At 31.3% G+C, this 20,451-nt stretch overlaps 4 protein-coding genes, 1 long non-coding RNA gene and 1 other non-coding gene across 8 annotated transcripts in view; all 6 read right to left on the bottom strand.

Annotated features, from left to right (window-relative positions):
• The window catches only part of LOC105775689 (factor of DNA methylation 1), a 42,660-nt gene extending 39,447 nt beyond the window's left edge, over positions 1-3,213 (bottom strand). For all 3 annotated transcript variants that reach the window (XM_052622070.1, XM_052622067.1, XM_052622072.1), the window contains exon 1: positions 3,123-3,213. The gene's annotated coding sequence lies outside the window, so the exon portion shown is untranslated. The remainder of the gene's footprint in view (positions 1-3,122) is intronic.
• LOC128034396 (U6 spliceosomal RNA) lies at positions 3,111-3,213 on the bottom strand. The gene has a single exon (XR_008190520.1). It is a non-coding gene; the product is annotated as a U6 spliceosomal RNA (small nuclear RNA).
• A 918-nt stretch (positions 3,214-4,131) lies between these two features.
• Positions 4,132-6,904, bottom strand: LOC105777188 (16 kDa phloem protein 1). Its single transcript, XM_012600299.2, has 5 exons — positions 6,703-6,904; positions 5,980-6,045; positions 5,214-5,352; positions 4,811-4,946; positions 4,132-4,350 (listed from the first exon to the last, which is right to left on the bottom strand). Exons 1-5 carry the CDS (start codon positions 6,767-6,769, stop codon positions 4,300-4,302), a joined length of 459 nt encoding a protein of 152 aa, XP_012455753.1. The 5' UTR covers positions 6,770-6,904; the 3' UTR covers positions 4,132-4,299.
• Positions 6,905-9,448: 2,544 nt separating this feature from the next.
• On the bottom strand, positions 9,449-12,652 carry LOC105777806 (serine/arginine-rich SC35-like splicing factor SCL30). Its single transcript, XM_012601287.2, has 8 exons — positions 12,497-12,652; positions 11,835-12,016; positions 11,679-11,756; positions 10,658-10,822; positions 10,487-10,524; positions 10,294-10,372; positions 10,052-10,222; positions 9,449-9,813 (listed from the first exon to the last, which is right to left on the bottom strand). The coding sequence occupies exons 2-8, from the start codon at positions 12,005-12,007 to the stop codon at positions 9,666-9,668; spliced, it is 852 nt and encodes a 283-aa protein (XP_012456741.1). The 5' UTR covers positions 12,008-12,016; positions 12,497-12,652; the 3' UTR covers positions 9,449-9,665.
• A 415-nt stretch (positions 12,653-13,067) lies between these two features.
• Positions 13,068-16,198, bottom strand: LOC105777808 (receptor-like cytoplasmic kinase 176). Its single transcript, XM_012601289.2, has 6 exons — positions 15,648-16,198; positions 15,283-15,560; positions 14,154-14,289; positions 13,922-14,064; positions 13,710-13,833; positions 13,068-13,636 (listed from the first exon to the last, which is right to left on the bottom strand). Exons 1-6 carry the CDS (start codon positions 15,700-15,702, stop codon positions 13,212-13,214), a joined length of 1,161 nt encoding a protein of 386 aa, XP_012456743.1. The 5' UTR covers positions 15,703-16,198; the 3' UTR covers positions 13,068-13,211.
• A 1,923-nt stretch (positions 16,199-18,121) lies between these two features.
• On the bottom strand, positions 18,122-19,044 carry LOC105775852 (uncharacterized). Its single transcript, XR_001127745.2, has 2 exons — positions 18,841-19,044; positions 18,122-18,481 (listed from the first exon to the last, which is right to left on the bottom strand). It is a non-coding gene; the product is annotated as an uncharacterized LOC105775852 (long non-coding RNA).
• Between the last annotated feature and the right edge of the window lie 1,407 nt (positions 19,045-20,451).

Here is a 20,451-nt window from a genome sequence, read left to right as displayed (position 1 = left end):
TTTTTATCTCTAATTCATGGTGTAATGTTTTTAATTTGCAGGGTTGAAGAAATTTTCTGAAGCAGCAGTTAAGTAACTGTAAATTTTAGGAAGAAGTTTGATCTTCCATATGAGAATTGGGAGCACAATGATGGACTCTTTTGTTTAACTTCTTGGTTGTCATCTATATTTCTGTAGTTCTGCATCAACTTATGAAAAATAAATTTATAATAAACTTATCTTTAAATTGCACAGTTAAGTAATATCAGCTAATTTTCTTAGATAGAAGCTTATTATTATTTGAATTAATCTGTTTAAGGGTCAAATCTAAATTCCTCTCAATATTTAAGATTTGAATAATAGTTAAATCATTAGAGGAGAATGTCCTTTGCATTGCTTATGGAAAGAAGAAGAATTGCCACTGATCATGTCGTGTTTTGTTTGAGAGACGACCTAAAAGCTTCAACCGAGGCAAGGAACCAACATAGACAACTGGTAATGAACTCAATATCTGGTCGTATGAATCAATTGCTGAAGCTATCTCGAAGTGGATTCGGAAGTCAATATTGATCATCACACGCAATGAGAATCCATTTAGATTTATTAGATGTATATTAGCAAAGCCTACTACAAATTCTAGCAATCATTTACTCCATACGTTTTGTTGAATACTGAGCTCCCATTGTGTGTAGCTGATTGTAGAATACCGTCTCTATCACCCACAACTTCGAGCTCATTCCGCAACCGCTCGTCTTCCATTTCTGCTTATATGTTAAGCAATATTGAACTTTACCCTACAAATTTTTATTTTCATTCAAAGAAATCTCATTCTCCATGCTTAAAATATCTCCTATTTTCCCGAAGAATTCCCACATTTGTTCTAAAAAAGGCATCTCTTTTTAAGTTTAGAAAACATATTTTGGCTTTCGATTTCAGATTTCAAGAGAAACAAACGAAATGATAAAGAAACCATGGTGAGGATGGGTTTTTTTTTTGTGTGTGTGTGCAGGAAACTGCTAAAGATCAACTGTATTGCAGCATTTTGAAGAAAGGTGGCCATGTTCGAAGTTAAAAAGACAAAAAAAAATTTATAAACGTAGGGTTTAATTCTGAATTAATCCCTGTACTTTATTAAAGTTTGGTTAATTTTTAATTCGAGTCGTTTCAATTTTGGATTATTTTGCATTACGCTCATTTCAATTTGACCCTCGAATTTTTCAAATTCAATTTATTTTAAATTCAAATCACTTCAAGTTCAAGTTCCGATTATTTAAATTTAATCAAAATTGAGAAATTAAACAAATTAATAAAAGATAAATAAATTTTTTTTTAAAATAAATAACCACTCATTTTTACTTTCTATTTAAAAACATTTTTATAATATAGTATTAAATTTTAATTCAGAATAGGTCAACCCTAGTCAAACCGACTCAAGGTCAAAAAAATCTTATTTGGCTTGAATAGACCAAGCTTATCAAGCTAGACTGATTACTCGATTTATGAACAGGTCTATGAAATATCGGATACGAAAAGCATTTTCAATTTCCATGAAAAAAACAATTAAATACCTTTTTGGTAAAAGTAGCACCAACTACAATTTCTCCACAATAACATTGTTCAGCTTTAACTACGCTATGTTTACTAGGATATAGTTCATCAATTCCTACAATTTCTCCACAATAACATTGTTCAGCTCCAATTGCAAACAAATCCTTCACAAATATGCCGCAAACATGCCCCCCGGAAAGAGAAAAGGATTGCAAATGCTGATCGAACTAGTCGTCTACTCATCTCTTAAAGGAGACTGCAAGTTGCCTCGGATGTTGATCGGTGGCGAAGCTAAGGGTTAGTACAACATGCTCCAATTTAATCCACACCTACCTGAGTCCTATTTCATTTCTAGTTTCATTAGTGCCCTTCAAAGAAGAGTTGACACCTAGAGTGAAAAATGAAAACTAGTGAACCAACCACCCTCTCTGCTATTGCTGTGTGTAAATTGGCTAGATTACATTAACTATCCCTTGAGCTTGAGCTTGAACTATCTATTGGAAGTGGAAGAAGCTAAGATGGAGACTCTTCCTAATGAGATAAAAAGCATTATTGGACATATAGATAGCTGCAAGTTGCCTCAAGTATGGGTCATCTTAAACGGCTGTGATTTCCGATCATGCACATTCTGTTTCCATAATGAACATAATTTAGCCCACGTTTCGTGCTGATCTTCGACCGGGAACTTCAAGGAGAAAGCGACTTTGAAAGCTTTTCGATCGAGTTCCCCAATATCAATATATCATTCAAACCCTGCACGTCAACAACATTAAAATTCTTCCATGGAGCACCATGCATGTATAGAAATTCTTGTGAAGATCACATTGTTCTAATTGTAAAGCTTTACAAAGAATCCATGGAATCAAACTATCAAGTGAAATAAGATCAATGATAAGTGAAATTACCATACAAAGCCAATATATTTGGACATGAAGTTGCATACTATAAATATTTAATTATAAAAATATATGTTTTTCCATCCATTTAAACTCTAGAAATTGAAGGATCCTTTGGTTACTTAAAACTTTAAAAAACAAAAAAAGCTATATAAAATCTAAAGAAAGGATTATTGAGGTATTCACTGCTCAAGAGAGTAAAACAGGCCAAACCCAGTAAAAACAACTTTAAATTGCAATCTTCAGTGCATAAAACCAATGAAGATGAAAGTCAAACCCAGAAAAATTTGCAAAAAAGAAAGATGGTATTGAGATTTAAAACAAATCAAACCCAAAAAGAGGAACATAAAAACCGAGAAAAATTGCAAAAAGAAAGATAAAGCCAGAAATGAAAAACTCTAAATTTTTAATATTAAGTGCAGAAAAATAAACCCATGAAAATACATCAATGATCAAACTGAGCATAAAAATGCAAAGAAAATAGAGAGAGATGGAAACAGATATCTAAAAATTGCCCCCAAAAAAATGCTATTGAAATATTCAGTGTTCAAGGGTGTAAAACAGACCAAAACCAGAAAAAATCAATTTAAAAACAAGGGAAAAGACCCTCCAATTCCAAATTATCAAGTGAACAAAGGCGAAAGAGATGGAAAGAGAGCTGTCAAAATTGGCAAAAAAAATCAAGAAAAAAATTTGGACCATTTCTCGATTTGTGCGTGTCATCCTTGCGCAGGGGCCATGCTAATCTTCTCTGTATCGTTCCAATTTTATCGGATGTCCCCGAAGGGACAATCATAGTCAGCTTGTTTTTCCTATATAAACAATAAAATTTTTTCAATTCTTTAGCGATGCGGGATATTGGTTGCTTTCCAACTAGAACCTTGACTAAGGCCCAGTAGCAGTTTAAGTCTTTGGTGAAGCGCCAAAAAACCGTGGGCTTTACATTTTTACTTCACTTTATGATCGGCTTAGGTTTACTGTTAAGTTTGATTAACCATTGTTTTTTATTAGACCCAAAAATTTTGAGTTATTATTATTTAATCCAACTTCTAATTCCTTTTGAATTCTGAAAAGTGTAGAAATTAAATAAGAAAAAAATACAAAAATCAAATCAAATTAAAAGGTAAAAAGTTTTTTTAAACTAAAAAATATTTAAATTGTGTTTATTCAACTTCATATTTGATTCGTTTTAAATTTGAATTGTTTTTATGTTCGAGTCGTTATAATTTTGGCTCTCAAGTTTTTCAATTCAAATCATAGTCAGCTCAAATCATTTCAAGTTTGATTAGTTTCAAATTTTGGTCGCTTTTAATTCAAATCAAATTGAGATGAATTTATTCATCAAATTAAAATTTTAATTTGAACTGAATTTATTCATCAAATTAAAATTTTAATTTGAACTTACAGGCATAATTGATAATAGAATGTTAGATTTATAAAGATCTTAAATAATTTTATTTAATATTCTCATGTTCGTTTTTACTATTCATAATTGAGGTTTAAAATTCTCCCAATAATATCATCTCCAAAGTTCAAATAATTTTAAATCAATAATATAATAAAACTATGCACAAGGGAAGTAAAATTCACAATAAAATGACCGATTGAATCTTAACTTGATTGGTATGAATATTGTTGTTAATGTAGGAGGGCGCGAGTTCGAATGCACTAAAGCGCATTGTCGTCCTATTTATATGTTGAAGAGAAATTATAGATAATTCTGACTAAAACTTGTAATGAGATTGTTCAAAACAAAATGCAAAATAAAACGTAACAAGATAAACATTCCATAAGCTTTAAAAATAAATAAATAAAAATCCAGAGCTTTAATTAAAAGTGATAAAAACACATATAATAGTTTTCAAAAATTAACCACTTAGTAATCGCTTTCCCTCCAACCTCCATACTCTTCTTCATCATTTTCCTCCTGTAGTACAAATCCAGCAAAATAAAATCAATAATAGATAAATGCCATTAGTTAATTAAATATTCATATTCGATACATATTTAAAACAATAGGTGGTAAAAAGACAATTTTTTTTTTAAATTTAGAATAAATTCCTTAATCGACTAATATAAAAGATATCCTATTCATCAGGCTAGACGGATTACCCGATCAATAGACAACTCTATAAAAATCGAATACGAAATAGGATAATCTTCCTAAAAAGCAAGGGGTAAAACCAAGGGGATAGATAGGGCCTTGACCCACCTTGGTTTGATAAAATTCATCTTTTGGTCCTCTAAATTTGTGAATCTATCAATTAATAAAATGGTAAAAATATACTTTTATCCTTAAAAATTTGTAATTCAATCTCGACCCTGATAAAAATCCTCTGGCCCTGATGGGAAGTATGTTCAATTTCCATGAAAAAAAAGTTAAATACCTTTTTGGTGAAAGTAAGACCAACTACAATTTCTCCACAATAACGTTGTTCAGCATTAACTACACTATGTTTAGTAGGATGTAGTTCAGCACTTCCTTCATCTGCTCCAACTGCCAACAAATCCTTCACAAATATGCTGCAAACATGAAAATAAAAAATGTTTTACAATTTCTTTTTCGAGCTTCAGTATAAAGGAGATCGAACTTCTAGATAGAGAAAAGGGTTGCATATGCTGAGATTCGACCTTGCTACTTCTTAAAAGAGAATGCTATGAAACTATCAAGCTTGTTTTTCCAGACTTTTTATTTTCTTATAGTACTCAAATAGGAAAAATTTCGGACGATGGATACGAGTCAGAGTAATTTAGCTATAAAACAGTGACGATTAATGTTAGTATACTTACGTGGCTTGGCCTACAAAGTCATCAGAAGAGAAGGTGTCTTTGTCCATGATTTTAAGAACTAGCTTGTAGTCACCACCTGACCCTGGATACTCCACCTTGAATGTGAATTTTTCATTCCACGATGGACTAGATCCATCACCTGCACAAAATTTGACCCTTTAGGTAATTTTTGTAAAAGTTAATCCGTCCGGCTCTTAATTTTTCTTAGAGTATTTATGGCCGACATGTATTAGGACATGCTCATATATGGCATTCGCATCTGAGTCCAAGTCATTTAACTATGCAATGATGTTATGATTCTTATGAACTGGTGATAGAAGGACAACAAAAATGTATGGTATGCTTCTTCTGATTATTGCCAATAATGTTTCTCACTTTCATTGGTATGGCTTGATAAAGACCTGTTAGTATTTTTTATCCGAAGCTAAAAATCTAAGCCGATTCATCGGAGTAACTCGAACCTAAGATGAACCAACCTGAAAATCTGATTGATATCGAATGTCCAAAACTCAAAATGAACCGAACCCTAAGCAACTCAGAACTCGAATAAATTCAAACCCAAACCTGAACCATGTAAAATACCTATATCCAACACATATTTAGACATGGGATACAAAGGTATTATTCTCTACATATATTAAAAAACTTAAAAAGAAAATTGAGCATACTCGTATTCAACATATATCCATGTCTGACACTAACCCTGAATTCAAGTAATTTAGAAGTCAAGAGGTTTAAAATAAAGGAAAAAAGACTTAATAATTACCTCTGGCCGCACTGCTTTTGCGTTCTTGACCTTTGTACTGAATTATAACATATGGATCCATATCACCTACCAATCATAAACAAAAACAAAAAGGGAAAAAAAATTCATTAGTTCATCTGCAAAAAGTCACATTATTCTCTAATCTTGCACCAATCACGACCTTTTTTTCCATTTTCCAGGATGTTAAATGCTGGAAACAATGTGGATTTACAGCTTGGGAAAAATCTAGAACATAAGAACCAGATCATTCTCACTTCACCATTTTTTTTTTTTTTGGTGCAGAGAAACCCATAGTTCAAATTTTTGAAAAATCAATATTACAATGTTCAATATGAAGCTGCAGCATGAACTAACTTAACTAAACTCAAATCAATATTTTAATAACATGAAAGAAAGTTGAGATTTACTAATGACAAGAAGGAATTTTAAGGTTTTCCAGCTATGCTATTTTCTATAAAATCCAATTAAAAAATTTTAAACATCCATCACTAGATCTTAAATTGACTAGAAATGGGTTCTCTTCATTGACCAAGCAAAGAACATGCACAAATCAAAAACCAATTCTCTTTCTCTTAATTCTCTGTTTTTCCATTTAAAAAACATGATGAAAACTTGACAAAAAAAAGAGCAGAAAATGAGCAAGAAAATGAAACAAAGGAAGAATTTGAAAATATAAACTGATAAATCCAAAATAAAAAATGAAGCTCCGATAAAATTACATACCCAGAAAATCTGAGTCTTGAAGGCCTTTTGCACTAACCAAGAACACTTCCAATATTCCAACTGCCATCCTTGAATTTGATGCTTTTTTTTTTCTCAGAGAGATTCTTTTGAATGAAAACTTTTGGACCTTTTTGAGTCGATTGACTCTTTGGATTCTTTATATAGAAGAAATGGAAGAATTTGGCAATGGAAGCGTTGATAGGCTGACGGGTCTTTTCACATACACAAAACGTGACCCTGACAACTAAAAGAGAGTCCGGTGAATGTTAGAACTTTTTCCTTTGGGATAAATCAAGATTTAGTCCTTGAACTTGTTGATTTTTTTTCAAATTGATCCTTGAACCTTTTCTTTTGTCCACATTAGACTTGAAATTTGACAACTCTTCTCAATTTAGTTTCTGACAACACAAAATGCGACATCATCACATGAGAACTTCAAAAATTTATAAAAGCATATAAACAAATTGTTAAAATATGGTAGAAATTTTAAAAATTTTAAAAAATATTTAAGCGATGATTTCACATACTCTCAGAGTATTACGTCATCATGCTATAATGAAATGTAAGTTTAGGAACCAATTTGAGGAAAAAATTGTCATGTTTCGAGGCTGATATAGATAAAATGAAAATTTTATTAAATTCAAGGACTAAATGTTACTTTATCTATTTTTAAATATGAATTTCTAACTCAATCTTTCAAGATATTAATTTGTCAAATTTTCATCCTCGTACTTTATGAAAATTGAAAAAAAATTATTTCTTAAACTTACAAACTTAAACAGTTAATTTTTGTTTAAGACACATAAGTTGCTAAATTGTGGGTTTTCAATAATTTAATTATAAAATTTAATAATATTATCCAATTAGATTAAATTCTCAATTTTTATAAAATATAAAAACAAAACACTAATAGAGGATTAACTTCTTAATTTTTTGTAAAGTAGAGATGATAAAATTAAAATTTAAAATTAAAATTTTTAATTATTTATTTAAAAATATTTTATTCAGTTAATTTAATTTAACAAAAAATATATATGTATAAACATGTATGTTGAAATACTTATTAGGAATAAAGTGAAATATTTATCTTAAAACATATAAAAAATATAGCGTATTTGATAAATAAATATAACGTATTTAATTTTAACTAATTATCTCAGTTAGACCAACTTGTTTTTTAAATATTCCAAGCTTGGTTTGATTTTTATGGATGTGGGACTTGGTCAAAACAAGGTGGGATGCCCATTATTATAGACCATCTCAAAAGGCTGCTAGTTATTGATTAGGTTCCAGTAGCTGTTTAGGTAAATATATATTATATCAATTGGATTGATTTTGAGATAAATTAATTTGAATTTAATGCTTAGGTCAATTTTCATAAATCAATTTGAATTTTTAAATTTTTAAATCAGGAAAAAGAATTATTAAAAATATTTAGATTTCAACTTCAAGATTGATTCTAAATTTAAATTATTTTGAATTTATCGATTAAATATTAGCTCGATTGGTATTGATATTATTGTTAATATAATAAAATATGAGTTTAACTAGACTAAAACGTATTTATCTTTTTATTTAAATATTTAAATTAAATTATAAGTAATTTTACATATTATATAACTTAAAAAATTTTCAAAAATTTTTAAAAAAAAAAGGTTAAAGTAACAGAAATCTTTTTAGATTTGATGGCTGACTGAACTGATGATTATGTCTTTTTTCTTTTTTTAATACTTTTTAAAAGATTAAGCAGGGGGCGGCGCAGAGGGATGGGCAACCCCTCAAAAAAGGGAAATTACTTTATAACTCCTCTAAATCCTTATTCTCTTCATAATTATATTATTTGTTTCCAAAAAATTTATGGAATTTAATCATTTTATTTTTAAATTTCAAAATTCAGCATTTTAAACTCGGTAATGTTGAAATGAACCTAAATTTAATAGTATTAACAATTAAACTTGTATTTTTAGATAAAATGGTTAAATTCTTTGAGATGAACGAAAAACTAAATTCCACGTGTTAAGAGATCGTGAATTTAGAACATTTTAACCCTTTATATTTATTGTTGCACTCTAGAAAATTTGATATAAACAATGAAAATATTTTATTGTATCAATCAAATCTTTCCAACTTGAATGTAAAATGCTAACTCAAATATGAATCTAAAGCACATAAATCAAAATTTAAATACTTGAATATCTACTAGACGGACAATTACAATGCCACTGAATATTAAGAGAGTTGCTTATTTCTCCTAATACGTCATATACAAATTATCACTGCATTATGTACAAACGCATCCACATATTCTAAATATATTCCTATCGTCTCTCAACTGACAAAATGATCTAATCAATACAATACTTCGAGCTCAATTCAAAATACGTGAAATAATTAACCTTCAAATCAAGCCCAGTTCCAACCTTTGCACTGTTTCTAACTTTTAACCCAGACAGATTGAACTGATTAGACCACCGATTCATGATTTAACTAGTCTAGTTTTAATTAAAAATTTTATTTAAAATCCATAAAAATATTTTTAGAAACCAGTTCAATTACCAACTCAACTGAAATTTTAGCCTGATTCAACCGATTTCGAGTGGTTCACTCAAAAGCCGGCTCAATCCTTTGCCCAGACCTATATACCGTCCAGTTCCAACAATCATGGCACTGTTAAAAAAAGCATAGACATGCCGGACTCGTACTCCTGAGCCCAAATAACATAGATTTCAACTCTAGCCTCAATCCGGAATGCCAAGCACGAAAACTAGATTTAGAAGAGCCGAAAACTCAAACTCAAACGTCGTTGTTGTTTCGTTACAGTGTTTAGATAGAACAAATATGAAAGCAAGCCACAAATTTAGATGTCCCATTCAAAATGATAGAGATAAGCACACAAAAAGACTAATCACCACTGAATCCACCATCTGATATAGATGCCATATGCACCCAGAGGCTAAAGTTTGCTACTTGTCTGCTATGCCTACGTGAAGGTCAGCAGATCTCGATCTAGACCCAGAAGGAGACCTTGAATATCTACCTGGAGACCTTGATGATCTACATGGAGATCGCCTCCATGCAGCCCGAGAGTTCTCGGGCTCAATTGCGGATTTCCTACAAATGGAACATTCGAAATAAGCCACAACAGTCGAGTTAAACATAAGAGAAAATCACCAACAATGAACTCTCATTGCACAAGAATTGAGAACCCAAAGCCGCATAGTAGTATGGTTTTACCATGTCCCGAAACAGGTCACTTCTTTATAACAGCAAACCAAAACAAAGGGGCATACAGGTTGGAGTAAAAGACGGAAATCAAAAAGTTGAAACAATGAAATAGACTTCCACTTACTCGCCATAACCATTTCCATCGGCATTTTCATATCCTGGAGAATATGATCTGTGACTGTAATCACCATCTCGTTCTTGCGGAGGACCTACTGGAGACCTTGGCTGTTCTTCATGCCTTCTACCTGGTGAAACAGAATAGTTTCCTCGTCGTCTTGGAGCAGGTGAGTAAGACCTGACAAATAAATATACGATCACCTTATTTCTTAAAAGGTAAAAGGGATGTGTAGCAATTTGATGGTTTACCTCGAGCGGTAGCGGCCTCTAGAACTCGAAGGATGGTGAGGAGAACGCATACGGGATGGTGAACGAGACCGAGAACGCCCTGCAACATATCAAATGACTAAGTTAGTTTGCAACAGTATCAGCCACACCTAGGATCCTTCAAAGTCCAAACACATGGCAAAATTAATAGAATCAGCCCATGTAGGCCACGTACCATAATAAGATGATCGTCCCCCATAGCCTGATGGTCCTCTGGAGAATTACATGCCAGATAAATCCTTACGTAAATACAAGTAAAATAACAAAAAACCGCATGTGCACGAATGTATGCATGCATATGCACGTGTGTGCATGAGAGAGTGGGAGAGAAAGACTACGAGAGTACCTAGCCCTAGATTTATGGCGCATTTCCTCAGGCCTTTTCCTTGTCTCTGCAGCCACAACCACCGATATCTCTCTCCCAGCAAATATTTTCCCATTCATGCGACGTTGAGCTTCAGAAGCATCATAAGAATCCACAAACTGCACAAATGCAAACCCTCGAGGTTGTCTGCAAAAAGGATGCAGCAATCCTTCACTTAAACATGATAATTTGAAACGAACGAAATAAGCCAATTAAAACAAAAAAATACAAACTAAAATACAATGTTACCACAACAACTTCATTTACTTAGTAGTATACCTTTACATATCTTATACTGGCTCCAGATTTAAATAAAATACGCTAAATGCTGACCTTTTCCCTTAACAGTCAATATCAAAGGAACTTCAAAAGAGGCAAGTGACTTGAAAAATCTTCACAAGCTCGTAAATATAAGAAGCACTTGATATCGATAAATTTGCTTCAATTTGGTCAGGAATCAATCTTCTTCCCCAATCAAAACCTTTATTGATTTGGTAATTATATAGTTTCGCTTCATAAAGGAACATTCTTCATATGATCATTACTCTTAACACCCTCGGATCACAATATGTTTAAGCAATCATAAACAGTAGGCCTTCATCAAATGTGGGGCTTGGGCTTGTTTTTACTTCAAACCAATATTAACCCCCCTGACAAACCAGTTCAAATTTTAATTCACTACGGAATAAGGCAAAGAAAAAAAAATTAAGTGCTTTAAGAAATAGTGCAGAAAGCAACTCGAAGGAAATAACTTCCTACATACGACAACTAAAGGTCTAAGATGAAAATACGAAAAAGGAAGCAACGAAAAGTATAAACATCCTACTTGCCGAACCTAAAAGCCGGAAAACTAGAAAAAGACATATCAGTATGCTCGTTCAATATAAAAGTACAAGCTTAATCAAAATAAAACCATGAACTAGAATGTTTAAATTTCGATTAAAACATAGGAAAAGATCAATGCTTGATAAACCAAAATTACTTTCAAGGGTACAATACAAACCCTGTGTAGTAGTCTTTAGGGATATAAACATCCCTAACGAGCCCAAATCTCTCGAAAGGGATTCGAAGTTCTTCGGGTCTGCAAACAAAATCAAACATATATTAACACAAATCATTTAACCAACATTCCAAAAAAGGATTATGATAAAAGGTTTACCTGCAATCCAAAGGAATGTTTCTAACCAAAAGACTTCCATGACTCTGTTCCCTCCTGCCATAACCGCTGCCGCCGCCGCCACCACCGCCGTATCCCCTCCTAGGAAAATCTCTTTCTCTACCACCATAGCCTCTCCTTGGAGGACTATGGTATTGGGGACTGTATCTCCTCATCCCAAAAGCCTTCAAAAACCCAATACATGAAACTCCATTTATATAATTTTCAAAAGAAGCAAATAAAATTAACCCATATAACCTAGCTTTTTTCTTATTTTGAGAGAAAACCCAGAATTTTTTCCCTCTTCGATCAAACAAGTTTTTGCTAATTCATGCGATGCAATAACTCTATGGGTTCAATACAGTAAAGATTCAGATAAAAAAAATCCATTAAAAAAGGGCTAAATTTTGTTAACTCATAAAATACCCAGATTCAAAATCTCGCATAATTATGAAAAAAGAAAACCCTAAGATTCAAACAAATAATCTCAAGACTTTCTGTTTGGTAGATAAAAAAATTAAAGAAACAAAAAAAAAAAGTTCTTTGAGTATTGACTAAGTTGACCTAAACTATAATCTGAAGATCAAATTTATTTAATAATCAATAACAAAAAAATGCCCAAAAAATCCAAGAATTTTCAATTTGGAAGAACATAGATTGATTACCTTGGAGGACAAATCTGAAACAGCGACAGAACAGAAAAAGGACGATTGTGCTTTCCGGAGTTTTTGATCTCAAACTGTGTGTAGTGTGTACTATATGTTAATGTTGTTCTGCTTTGGACCGCTGTGTTGGGCCCGGTCGGCCTGCTTCTCTATAAGTTAAAATATGCTTCGAGTCCCTGAACTCTTCATACATTTGAAATTTTGTCCCCTATTTTTACTTTTAGGAATTTAAATCCTAAAAATTATATTTGGACATGAAAGTCATTTATAAAATATATTCTCTCAATTATTAAATTAAAAAAATTATATTGGGACACAAATGTCATTAATAAATATATAATTCGAGAAAATTGAAAAGTCAAAATATCGTACTCACTCTCTCGTATTTCTATGCTTTTGTGATTTTGGAGATTTTTTTTTCGTTTTTTTTATATACAAAAAAGCCCATAAATCGGGAATTACAAAGGTTAGGATTTGAACCCAAAACATTAATGCGCCTTTTAAAGATGATGCAATGATCTGCATATAAACATCTTTAAACATGCATTCATTTACCGGTAATAAAACAAAATGAGTCGAAATGGAACATTCGGATTTCGGATATTATTGAATTCGAGAGCTGTACAGTGACCGGTAGCCGGAATATATATGTTCGAGTTCAAAGATAGAATACCATCTGCAATAATAAAAGCAATGCATCGGACTGTTTTCAGATTTATGTACTTAATGGAGATGCAGATGGCTGGGGTCCGTCGGGATTTTTCTTCAGAGCATACCTCGAATTCGGACGAGAACTATGAGCTGCTGCATTCTGATGGACCCCTTTGTCGTCACCGGAGTCTTGAAGTTGCTCTAGTGCTTTCACTACCGCGGTCATTTTCGGTCTAACCTTCGGTTCCGTAGATAGGCATTGCAGCGCAAGATACGCAGCTTTTAATGCCGCTTCAGGTGTGTATTGGCCTTTGATACGAACATCCATAATTTGGAAAAACTTACGTTTGCTAGTAAGGTAAGGCTTAGCCCAGTCAACTAAATTATGTTCTCTAGATGGTCGGTTCTTGTCTACTGCTCGCTTGCCAGTTAACATTTCAAGAAGAACAACACCAAAACTGTACACGTCACTTCTCGCAGTCAGATGACCTTTATAAGAACAAATTTTACGTTAAAACATTATTTGCAATCATATGACGATGGATTCAAGTTAAAAAGCTACCTGTTGCTACATACTCAGGAGCTGCATAGCCATGGGTTCCCATGACCCGAGTTGAGACATGGCTTTTATCACCAGTTGGTCCATCTTTGGCCAGACCAAAATCAGAGAGTTTTGCATTATAGTTCTGTCATTTTATGTTGCGAAAAAGATATGAGAGAACTGCAGGAACTAAAAGTACAAATCGAGAACTTCAGTTATTAAGTTGTCATTACCGAATCAAGCAAGATGTTCGAAGTTTTGAAGTCTCTATATATGACTTTCACCTCATCAGAATGTAGAAATTCAAGGCCCTTGGCGGCACCAAGAGCAACCTTCATCCGAAGGTTCCAAGAAAGTGGTTGAAAATAAGAATTCCCTGTTTCATTGTTAAAAGATTAGTCATTGAAACTCGAAACAATTGAATCAATTTAGATAAAGGGAGAGCGCAATGAATGAATTCCTCACTTCTAAAAAGATGATTCTCTAAGCTGCCTTTCGGCATGAACTCGTAAACAAGAAGCCGATGATCGTCTTCTAAGCAATAACCGACTAATTTCACAAGATTAGGATGATCAAGCTGACCCAGATAGTTGATTTCAGCCTACAAGCCAAATGAATGATTAAAAATTAACAAACTATTTCATCAAACAAAACAGTACTTTGTTTAACATCTAAGAATGTCTCAACAAGTTCATTATGTTCACCATTGTTGTTCAAGCATGTATTATTCGGACTTGAGCGGATACGGATTTTCTCCAACATAACTACGTTCAAATTTTTGTAAGTTTAGAGAATCATACTAATATGGTAATACCCAAGTTCAAATATATGTCGATCTCAAGGAGTTTGAAACCACTGCATAGCTCAAGGATTAAACTAGGAAAAACATGTGTATATATATATGAGAAATGTATGTTCGAACCTCGGAGACCACATTGTTGGAAGGGACAGCCACGGATCTCAAACATAGACCATAAAACGGACATGGATAATGCCAAATATATATACATGTGAGAGATACTGCCAGCCATTCATGGTGGCCCTGCAAACCCTACTGATTAACCTATTGACAGGAATTTTAGTGCCTTTTAACATCTAAAGGTGTTCAATAAGTTTATTCTTTTCACCATTGTTGTTCAACTCTACATTACTTGGACTTGAGCAGATACAGATTTGTCTCCAACATGACCAAGTTCAAATGTCGGATACAGATTTATTCCCCATATACATATGGTAAAAGCCTACCCTAAGGACAAAGCAAGGACTTTGAAACCACTACAGACCTCGAGGGTTGAACTGAGGAACATACGTATACACACACAAACATATACATAGTAAAAGCTTATGAAACCACTGCATAGCAAAAGGATTAAACTAGGGAAAACATACATGTGCATATATATATATATGAGAGAGAGATACTGCCAGCCATTCATGGTGGCCCTGAAAATCCTCTTTATTAACCTCTTGATAGCAATTTCAAACTATATTTCATCTCTCCATATATTTGAAGGATGGTATCCAAAAAACATATCCAAATTCAAGTCAAATAGATCAAACTGGGCACATACATACATATATATCATAAACTTACCAGCCATTCATGGTGGCCTTGAAAACCCTCCTGGTTAAGCCTTTTGACAGCAATAACCATGCCAGTACCAGGCTTAGAAGCTGTAAATGTATTCTCATCAATCCAACCCTTGAAAACACAACCGAACCCACCTTCACCCAAAACACTATCCGGTCGGAAATTCCTCGTAGCTGTTCTTAGATCATTGAAATTAAAGCTCTTCAAATTAGAAGCTTGCAAAATCTCCCCCTCTGTTATAGGCACCGAAACAGGCGACATTTTACTGCTTAAATTAACCCCTGTAAGCAAAATAGCAAACACCTAAACATCAAAAAGGGCTAATAAGTTCATAAACATGGGGGAAAAAGAGAGAAACCATGTATTACCATGGTGGAGAGGGCTCTCGGCAGCTTTGATTCTAGAACTAAAACAAGACCCCATATGGAAACAAAGCTAAAGGGTCTTTGTTAATCTTCTCCACAAGGAAAAGGAAGAGAAAATATACAGATTTTAAGAGGAAAATCGGTGCAAGCAATACCCAGAAAAGCAGTGAAACTAAAGGGAAAACAGTGTGAAAAGTTGAAAAGGGTTTCCATTGGTGTCACCCCCACGAGAATGACTTTATCTTGTTTGGAAACATTGACTGACTAAATAAAAAAAGGGGAAAAAGAAAAACACCCATTGTAATAAAAGTCAGAAATGGATGGGAAAAGGGGCAAAGCAAAATGGTGGTCTAAGGGTTTTATGTTTGAAAGGAAGTTCAAAGAAAACAGGGTTGACTTGAACTGCTTGGCTTTTAAGCTACATTTATGTGCTACAAAAAGCTCCATGGGGTTTTTCCTCTTGCTTAGATTTGATTATATGATGGTATTGGTATAGTAATGGTGGAAATGTATTGTTTGGATTTTAAATTAAAATTTGTACCGTAATCCAAAGACATTTTGTACAATAAACCTAACATCGAAACTTCTATGAATGGGAACAACGAAATGTATTCATACTCACAGAGCTTGAATGAGTATAATATATATGTATAAGATTTCCAGAAGGAATTTAAAGGACAAATCCGTCTATTGGTACTGCGGAAGAACTGAAACTTGTAGCTTTATGTAATTATTATATATTTTTCTATAGTCAAAAAGGATCGGTTGAAAATGAACCCAAAAGAATAAAGTTGGTAGACGAAGCATCTACCTTAATTAAAAAGCATGTTCTGGTAAGGTAATAGACCTCATCATAAGCAGGATAGATTTGGGTCGAGTTGATGTAAAAGTTCGGGTTTGACTCGGAAAATTATTTTAAATTTTGTTCAAATCTTATCTAAATAAAAAATACTAAATTCAAGCTCGCCCGCATGTATTAAAATTTTTATATAAAATAAATTTAAAAATATAATATATCAAATATATTAAAAATATTAAAATAAAATTTTTTAATAAATTGAAAATACATTAAAAATATTTATATTTAAATAACGCTAAAATAATTGCAACTTAATTATATAACAACAACAAAATAGTAGTAATATAACAATAAAATGACATAAAAAATCAATAAATAGCAGCAAGAAAAAAATTTAGGCAAATTCAGGCTGAGCCTAGGTTAAAATATTATCTAAAGTTTGGCCCATTTTCTGCCAAAGCCCATTTGATGGGCTTATATTTTTGCTCAAGCCTTTCCACTTTTCAAACGAGCCTTTGGGCTTGTATGAATGACTCAACCCATAATCAGGTCTATACGGTAATGTTTGTACATATAAAACAATATTTAAACTCCATTGTGAAATTATTAAAATACTCCTTTAAAGGGTAATTAATATTATTATAAAATTATTATTTAGGAATTTAACAACAGTACCAACAAATCCCAATAAGAACTCATTATCACTCTATTAATAATCATTTATTAAAATAATCTTATAAATATTTTTAATATAAAAATAATATAATTTTGATAAATATATAAATATCTCAAAAGCTTTATGTATAGATTATTTAGTATATTAAATTTTATATAATTATGAATTTATAAATCGTTTTTCTAATATATAATATAATTCTTGCAATACTGTCAAAAAATTTATTTCCAAACACAGTTATTTTTTTCTTTCATACAATTGATAGAGAAGTCAATGAAAAATTCAGTTTTTTTAATTTTTTTTTTTGTTTTTGAGGTTAAATAGAAAATTGCAAAGAGGAAATTTATGGCTGAAGGTGACGGATAAGGTTCACGTACGGTGTATTTTATATATATATATATATAATTGTAGTTTTCAGTTTCATCTATTATTTTTCTGGTCAAGCCAATTTGCTGGTCTTCTCTATATATTCAATATACCACTAGGGTTGTTAAATTGGATTTGACCAACAAGTCAGATTGATTAAATGAGAAATTGTTTGATGATATATTAATCAAAATAAATAAAATAATTAAAAGATTTGTGAACCCATATAAATTATGATAAAAAAATCGATTGGTTGTGTAGTAAAATTGAATTTTATATTTTTTATTTTAAAATTTTATGAATTTTTGATAATTTATTTAATTAAAATTAAATTGAGAATTAGTAGTCTGATAGATTTGATCACCATCGGTTTCAAAAACAATGCATTATTTAAGCTCCTAATTGAGCTGCTTAATTGAAAAATGACTAAATGATCATTACTTTTACAAACTTTTACGTAATTTTGTGAAATATCGTTACAACTTCAATTTAATCATTTTAACTAAAAGTTTTATTTAAATTTTCTTATACTTTCTTATAAATGTATTTTTATATAAGTCTTCATGTTAACATATATAAAAATTGATTTCCTAAGTCTATATATGTAAGAAACTATAAAAGAAAACAAACAAATGCTCACCTATAATATTATATTAATAATTTCTCATTGAATTAAATAATTAATTTAAAAATTAATTAAACTCAATTTAACTAATTATAATTAAGTTAAACTTGAAAAAGCAAATTACACAAGTGTAATACCCAATTATTGCCCGGAGCCCAAAATCTTAAAGCCCAATGACCCAATACACCAAACCAAAAACCAACAGCCCAAATACATTTGGCCCAATTGGCCCAAAATTAGCCATAGCCCACAACGTGTTTTAGCAGCAATGGAAGCAGAAACCGCAGATCCTCGCACGTTCTCCATCTGCAGCAACGACCCCATCACCCCACGTCGCAATCACCCACGTTCAGTGATCCCTCGCGTTCTACCTGCAACAAAACCACAAACAATAGCAAATAAAGAGAGATGGGGGTTAGAAAAGCAACAGAGGGGGGATTACGAAAATAAGGAGAAAAAGAAGAAATAGAGAATAGGGGGTTTGCATTTTTTTTTTTATCTGAAAATTATTGAGAGAGTTGATAAAAACAAGAAATTGAAGCAAAAATATTGTATACAGAGATATTTGAAAGAAGAATAAAGAATCAAAAAGGCAAATTTTTGAAGGTGATTTGTTCTTTCCAAGTTCTTTTTACTGTTTCTTTTTTTTGTCTCATCTTTTTCTTTTGTATTTTACTTCGTTTTTTTGAGAAAGAAAACGAAAAGTAAAAGAAAGGGAGGAGATTCTTACCAGCAGAGGCGCGCCGTCGGTATCGTTTGCTTCATTTATCCAAATCAAAGTTAAAAGGGAGGGGGTTTTGGCGTGAGGAGTTGGGAAGAAGATGAAACAATTTTTGAAGCTGCTGCAGAATAGCTTTAAATTTGAGATTGAAATGGGTTTTAAGCACTTATGGGTTATTTATGCTTTTAATCCTCTCATGTTTTCATTATTTCAAAACCACTGTTTTTGCTATTTTCAAATTTTTTCCCTAAACCATTAAATTTGTTTGATTTTAATCCAGTGCTGCACAGCACTTTGGGAAAGGAGGGATTAATTTCCCTTTTGACCCTTCATGTTGCCGGCATTTTGCAAATTCATCCTCTATTTTAATTTGATTTGGTGTTGTTAATTTTGTTTTGATTTTAATTTAGTCCATTGTATTTGCTTTTACAAATTAGATTAAATATTAGTTTGTTAATACTATTATTGTTATTAAGTTGCTGTTATCTTTGTTATTATATTATATTTTACTATTATTATTATATTACTTATTATTATTTTTATTATTATTATATATATTTATGCGCATATGTATCTTATTTTATATATATATATATTGTTTTATTTTTATTAATATATATACATTTTTTATTTTATTATTATTATATTTATGCATATATACGCATATGTTTGTTTTTATTATAATATATATGTATATATTTTAAATGTTTTTAAATGAATACACATACATATTCTATTATTATTTTATTTTCTTAGTTTTTACATACATACGTACATATATTATTATTTGATAATATTTATACATTTTCATATTTTTATAATCCTATATATATATTTCTTTCATAATGGGCATGTTTATACATTATTCAAATTATTATAAATATTTTTTTGCATGTTTTTATGTATATATTTTCATTTTTTTTGTAATTTACTAATATATTATATTTTTACTTTTATTTTTTTTGTAAATGTATGAATATACTTGATATGTATTTTATTATTGTTTTATTTTCATGACTTTTGTATTCATATATATGTATGCACTAACATTTTATAAAACTTATGCATTTATTATTATTATTATTTTTATTATTTCATGGTCATATACATACTTGCAAAATTTACTTTTATACCATTTATATATGTATATATATATATCATATACATGTATAATTTAAATTAAAATATTCGTTTCATGTTGCATTGACATTTTTAACACATTTTTTTAACTACATCTTGATTTTGTCAAAACATTAAATTATTTTTTATGATTCAAAGGCTTTCAAAATAAAAAACGATATTCAAAGTTAGGGATTTTCGAGGAAAATTGAGCCCTAACGTATTGGGTTCCGATTTTCTTCGTTAATTCCAAATAACCGAGAATATTCGTTATTTATAATATAAACAAAAATTATTTTCGGGAATTCGATATGTCATGCCCTAACGCATTGGACATGACATATTATCTTCTCGAAATGAAGATTTTCTTTGAAAAATTAATTGAATAGTGATATTCAAAATTTGGGGATTTTGAGAAATTGTACCCTAACGTATTGGGTCTCAATTTCTTCGTTTGACTTGAATAATCGATTATCCTTTTCAAATTTCAATATTTGAGTT

Source organism: Gossypium raimondii, chromosome 10, assembly GCF_025698545.1.
Source record: "Gossypium raimondii isolate GPD5lz chromosome 10, ASM2569854v1, whole genome shotgun sequence".
NCBI classification, from domain to species: Eukaryota; Viridiplantae; Streptophyta; class Magnoliopsida; order Malvales; family Malvaceae; genus Gossypium; species Gossypium raimondii.
The sequence above is the reverse complement of the archived record's forward strand: the minus strand, read 5'-3'. Positions and strand labels throughout refer to the sequence as shown.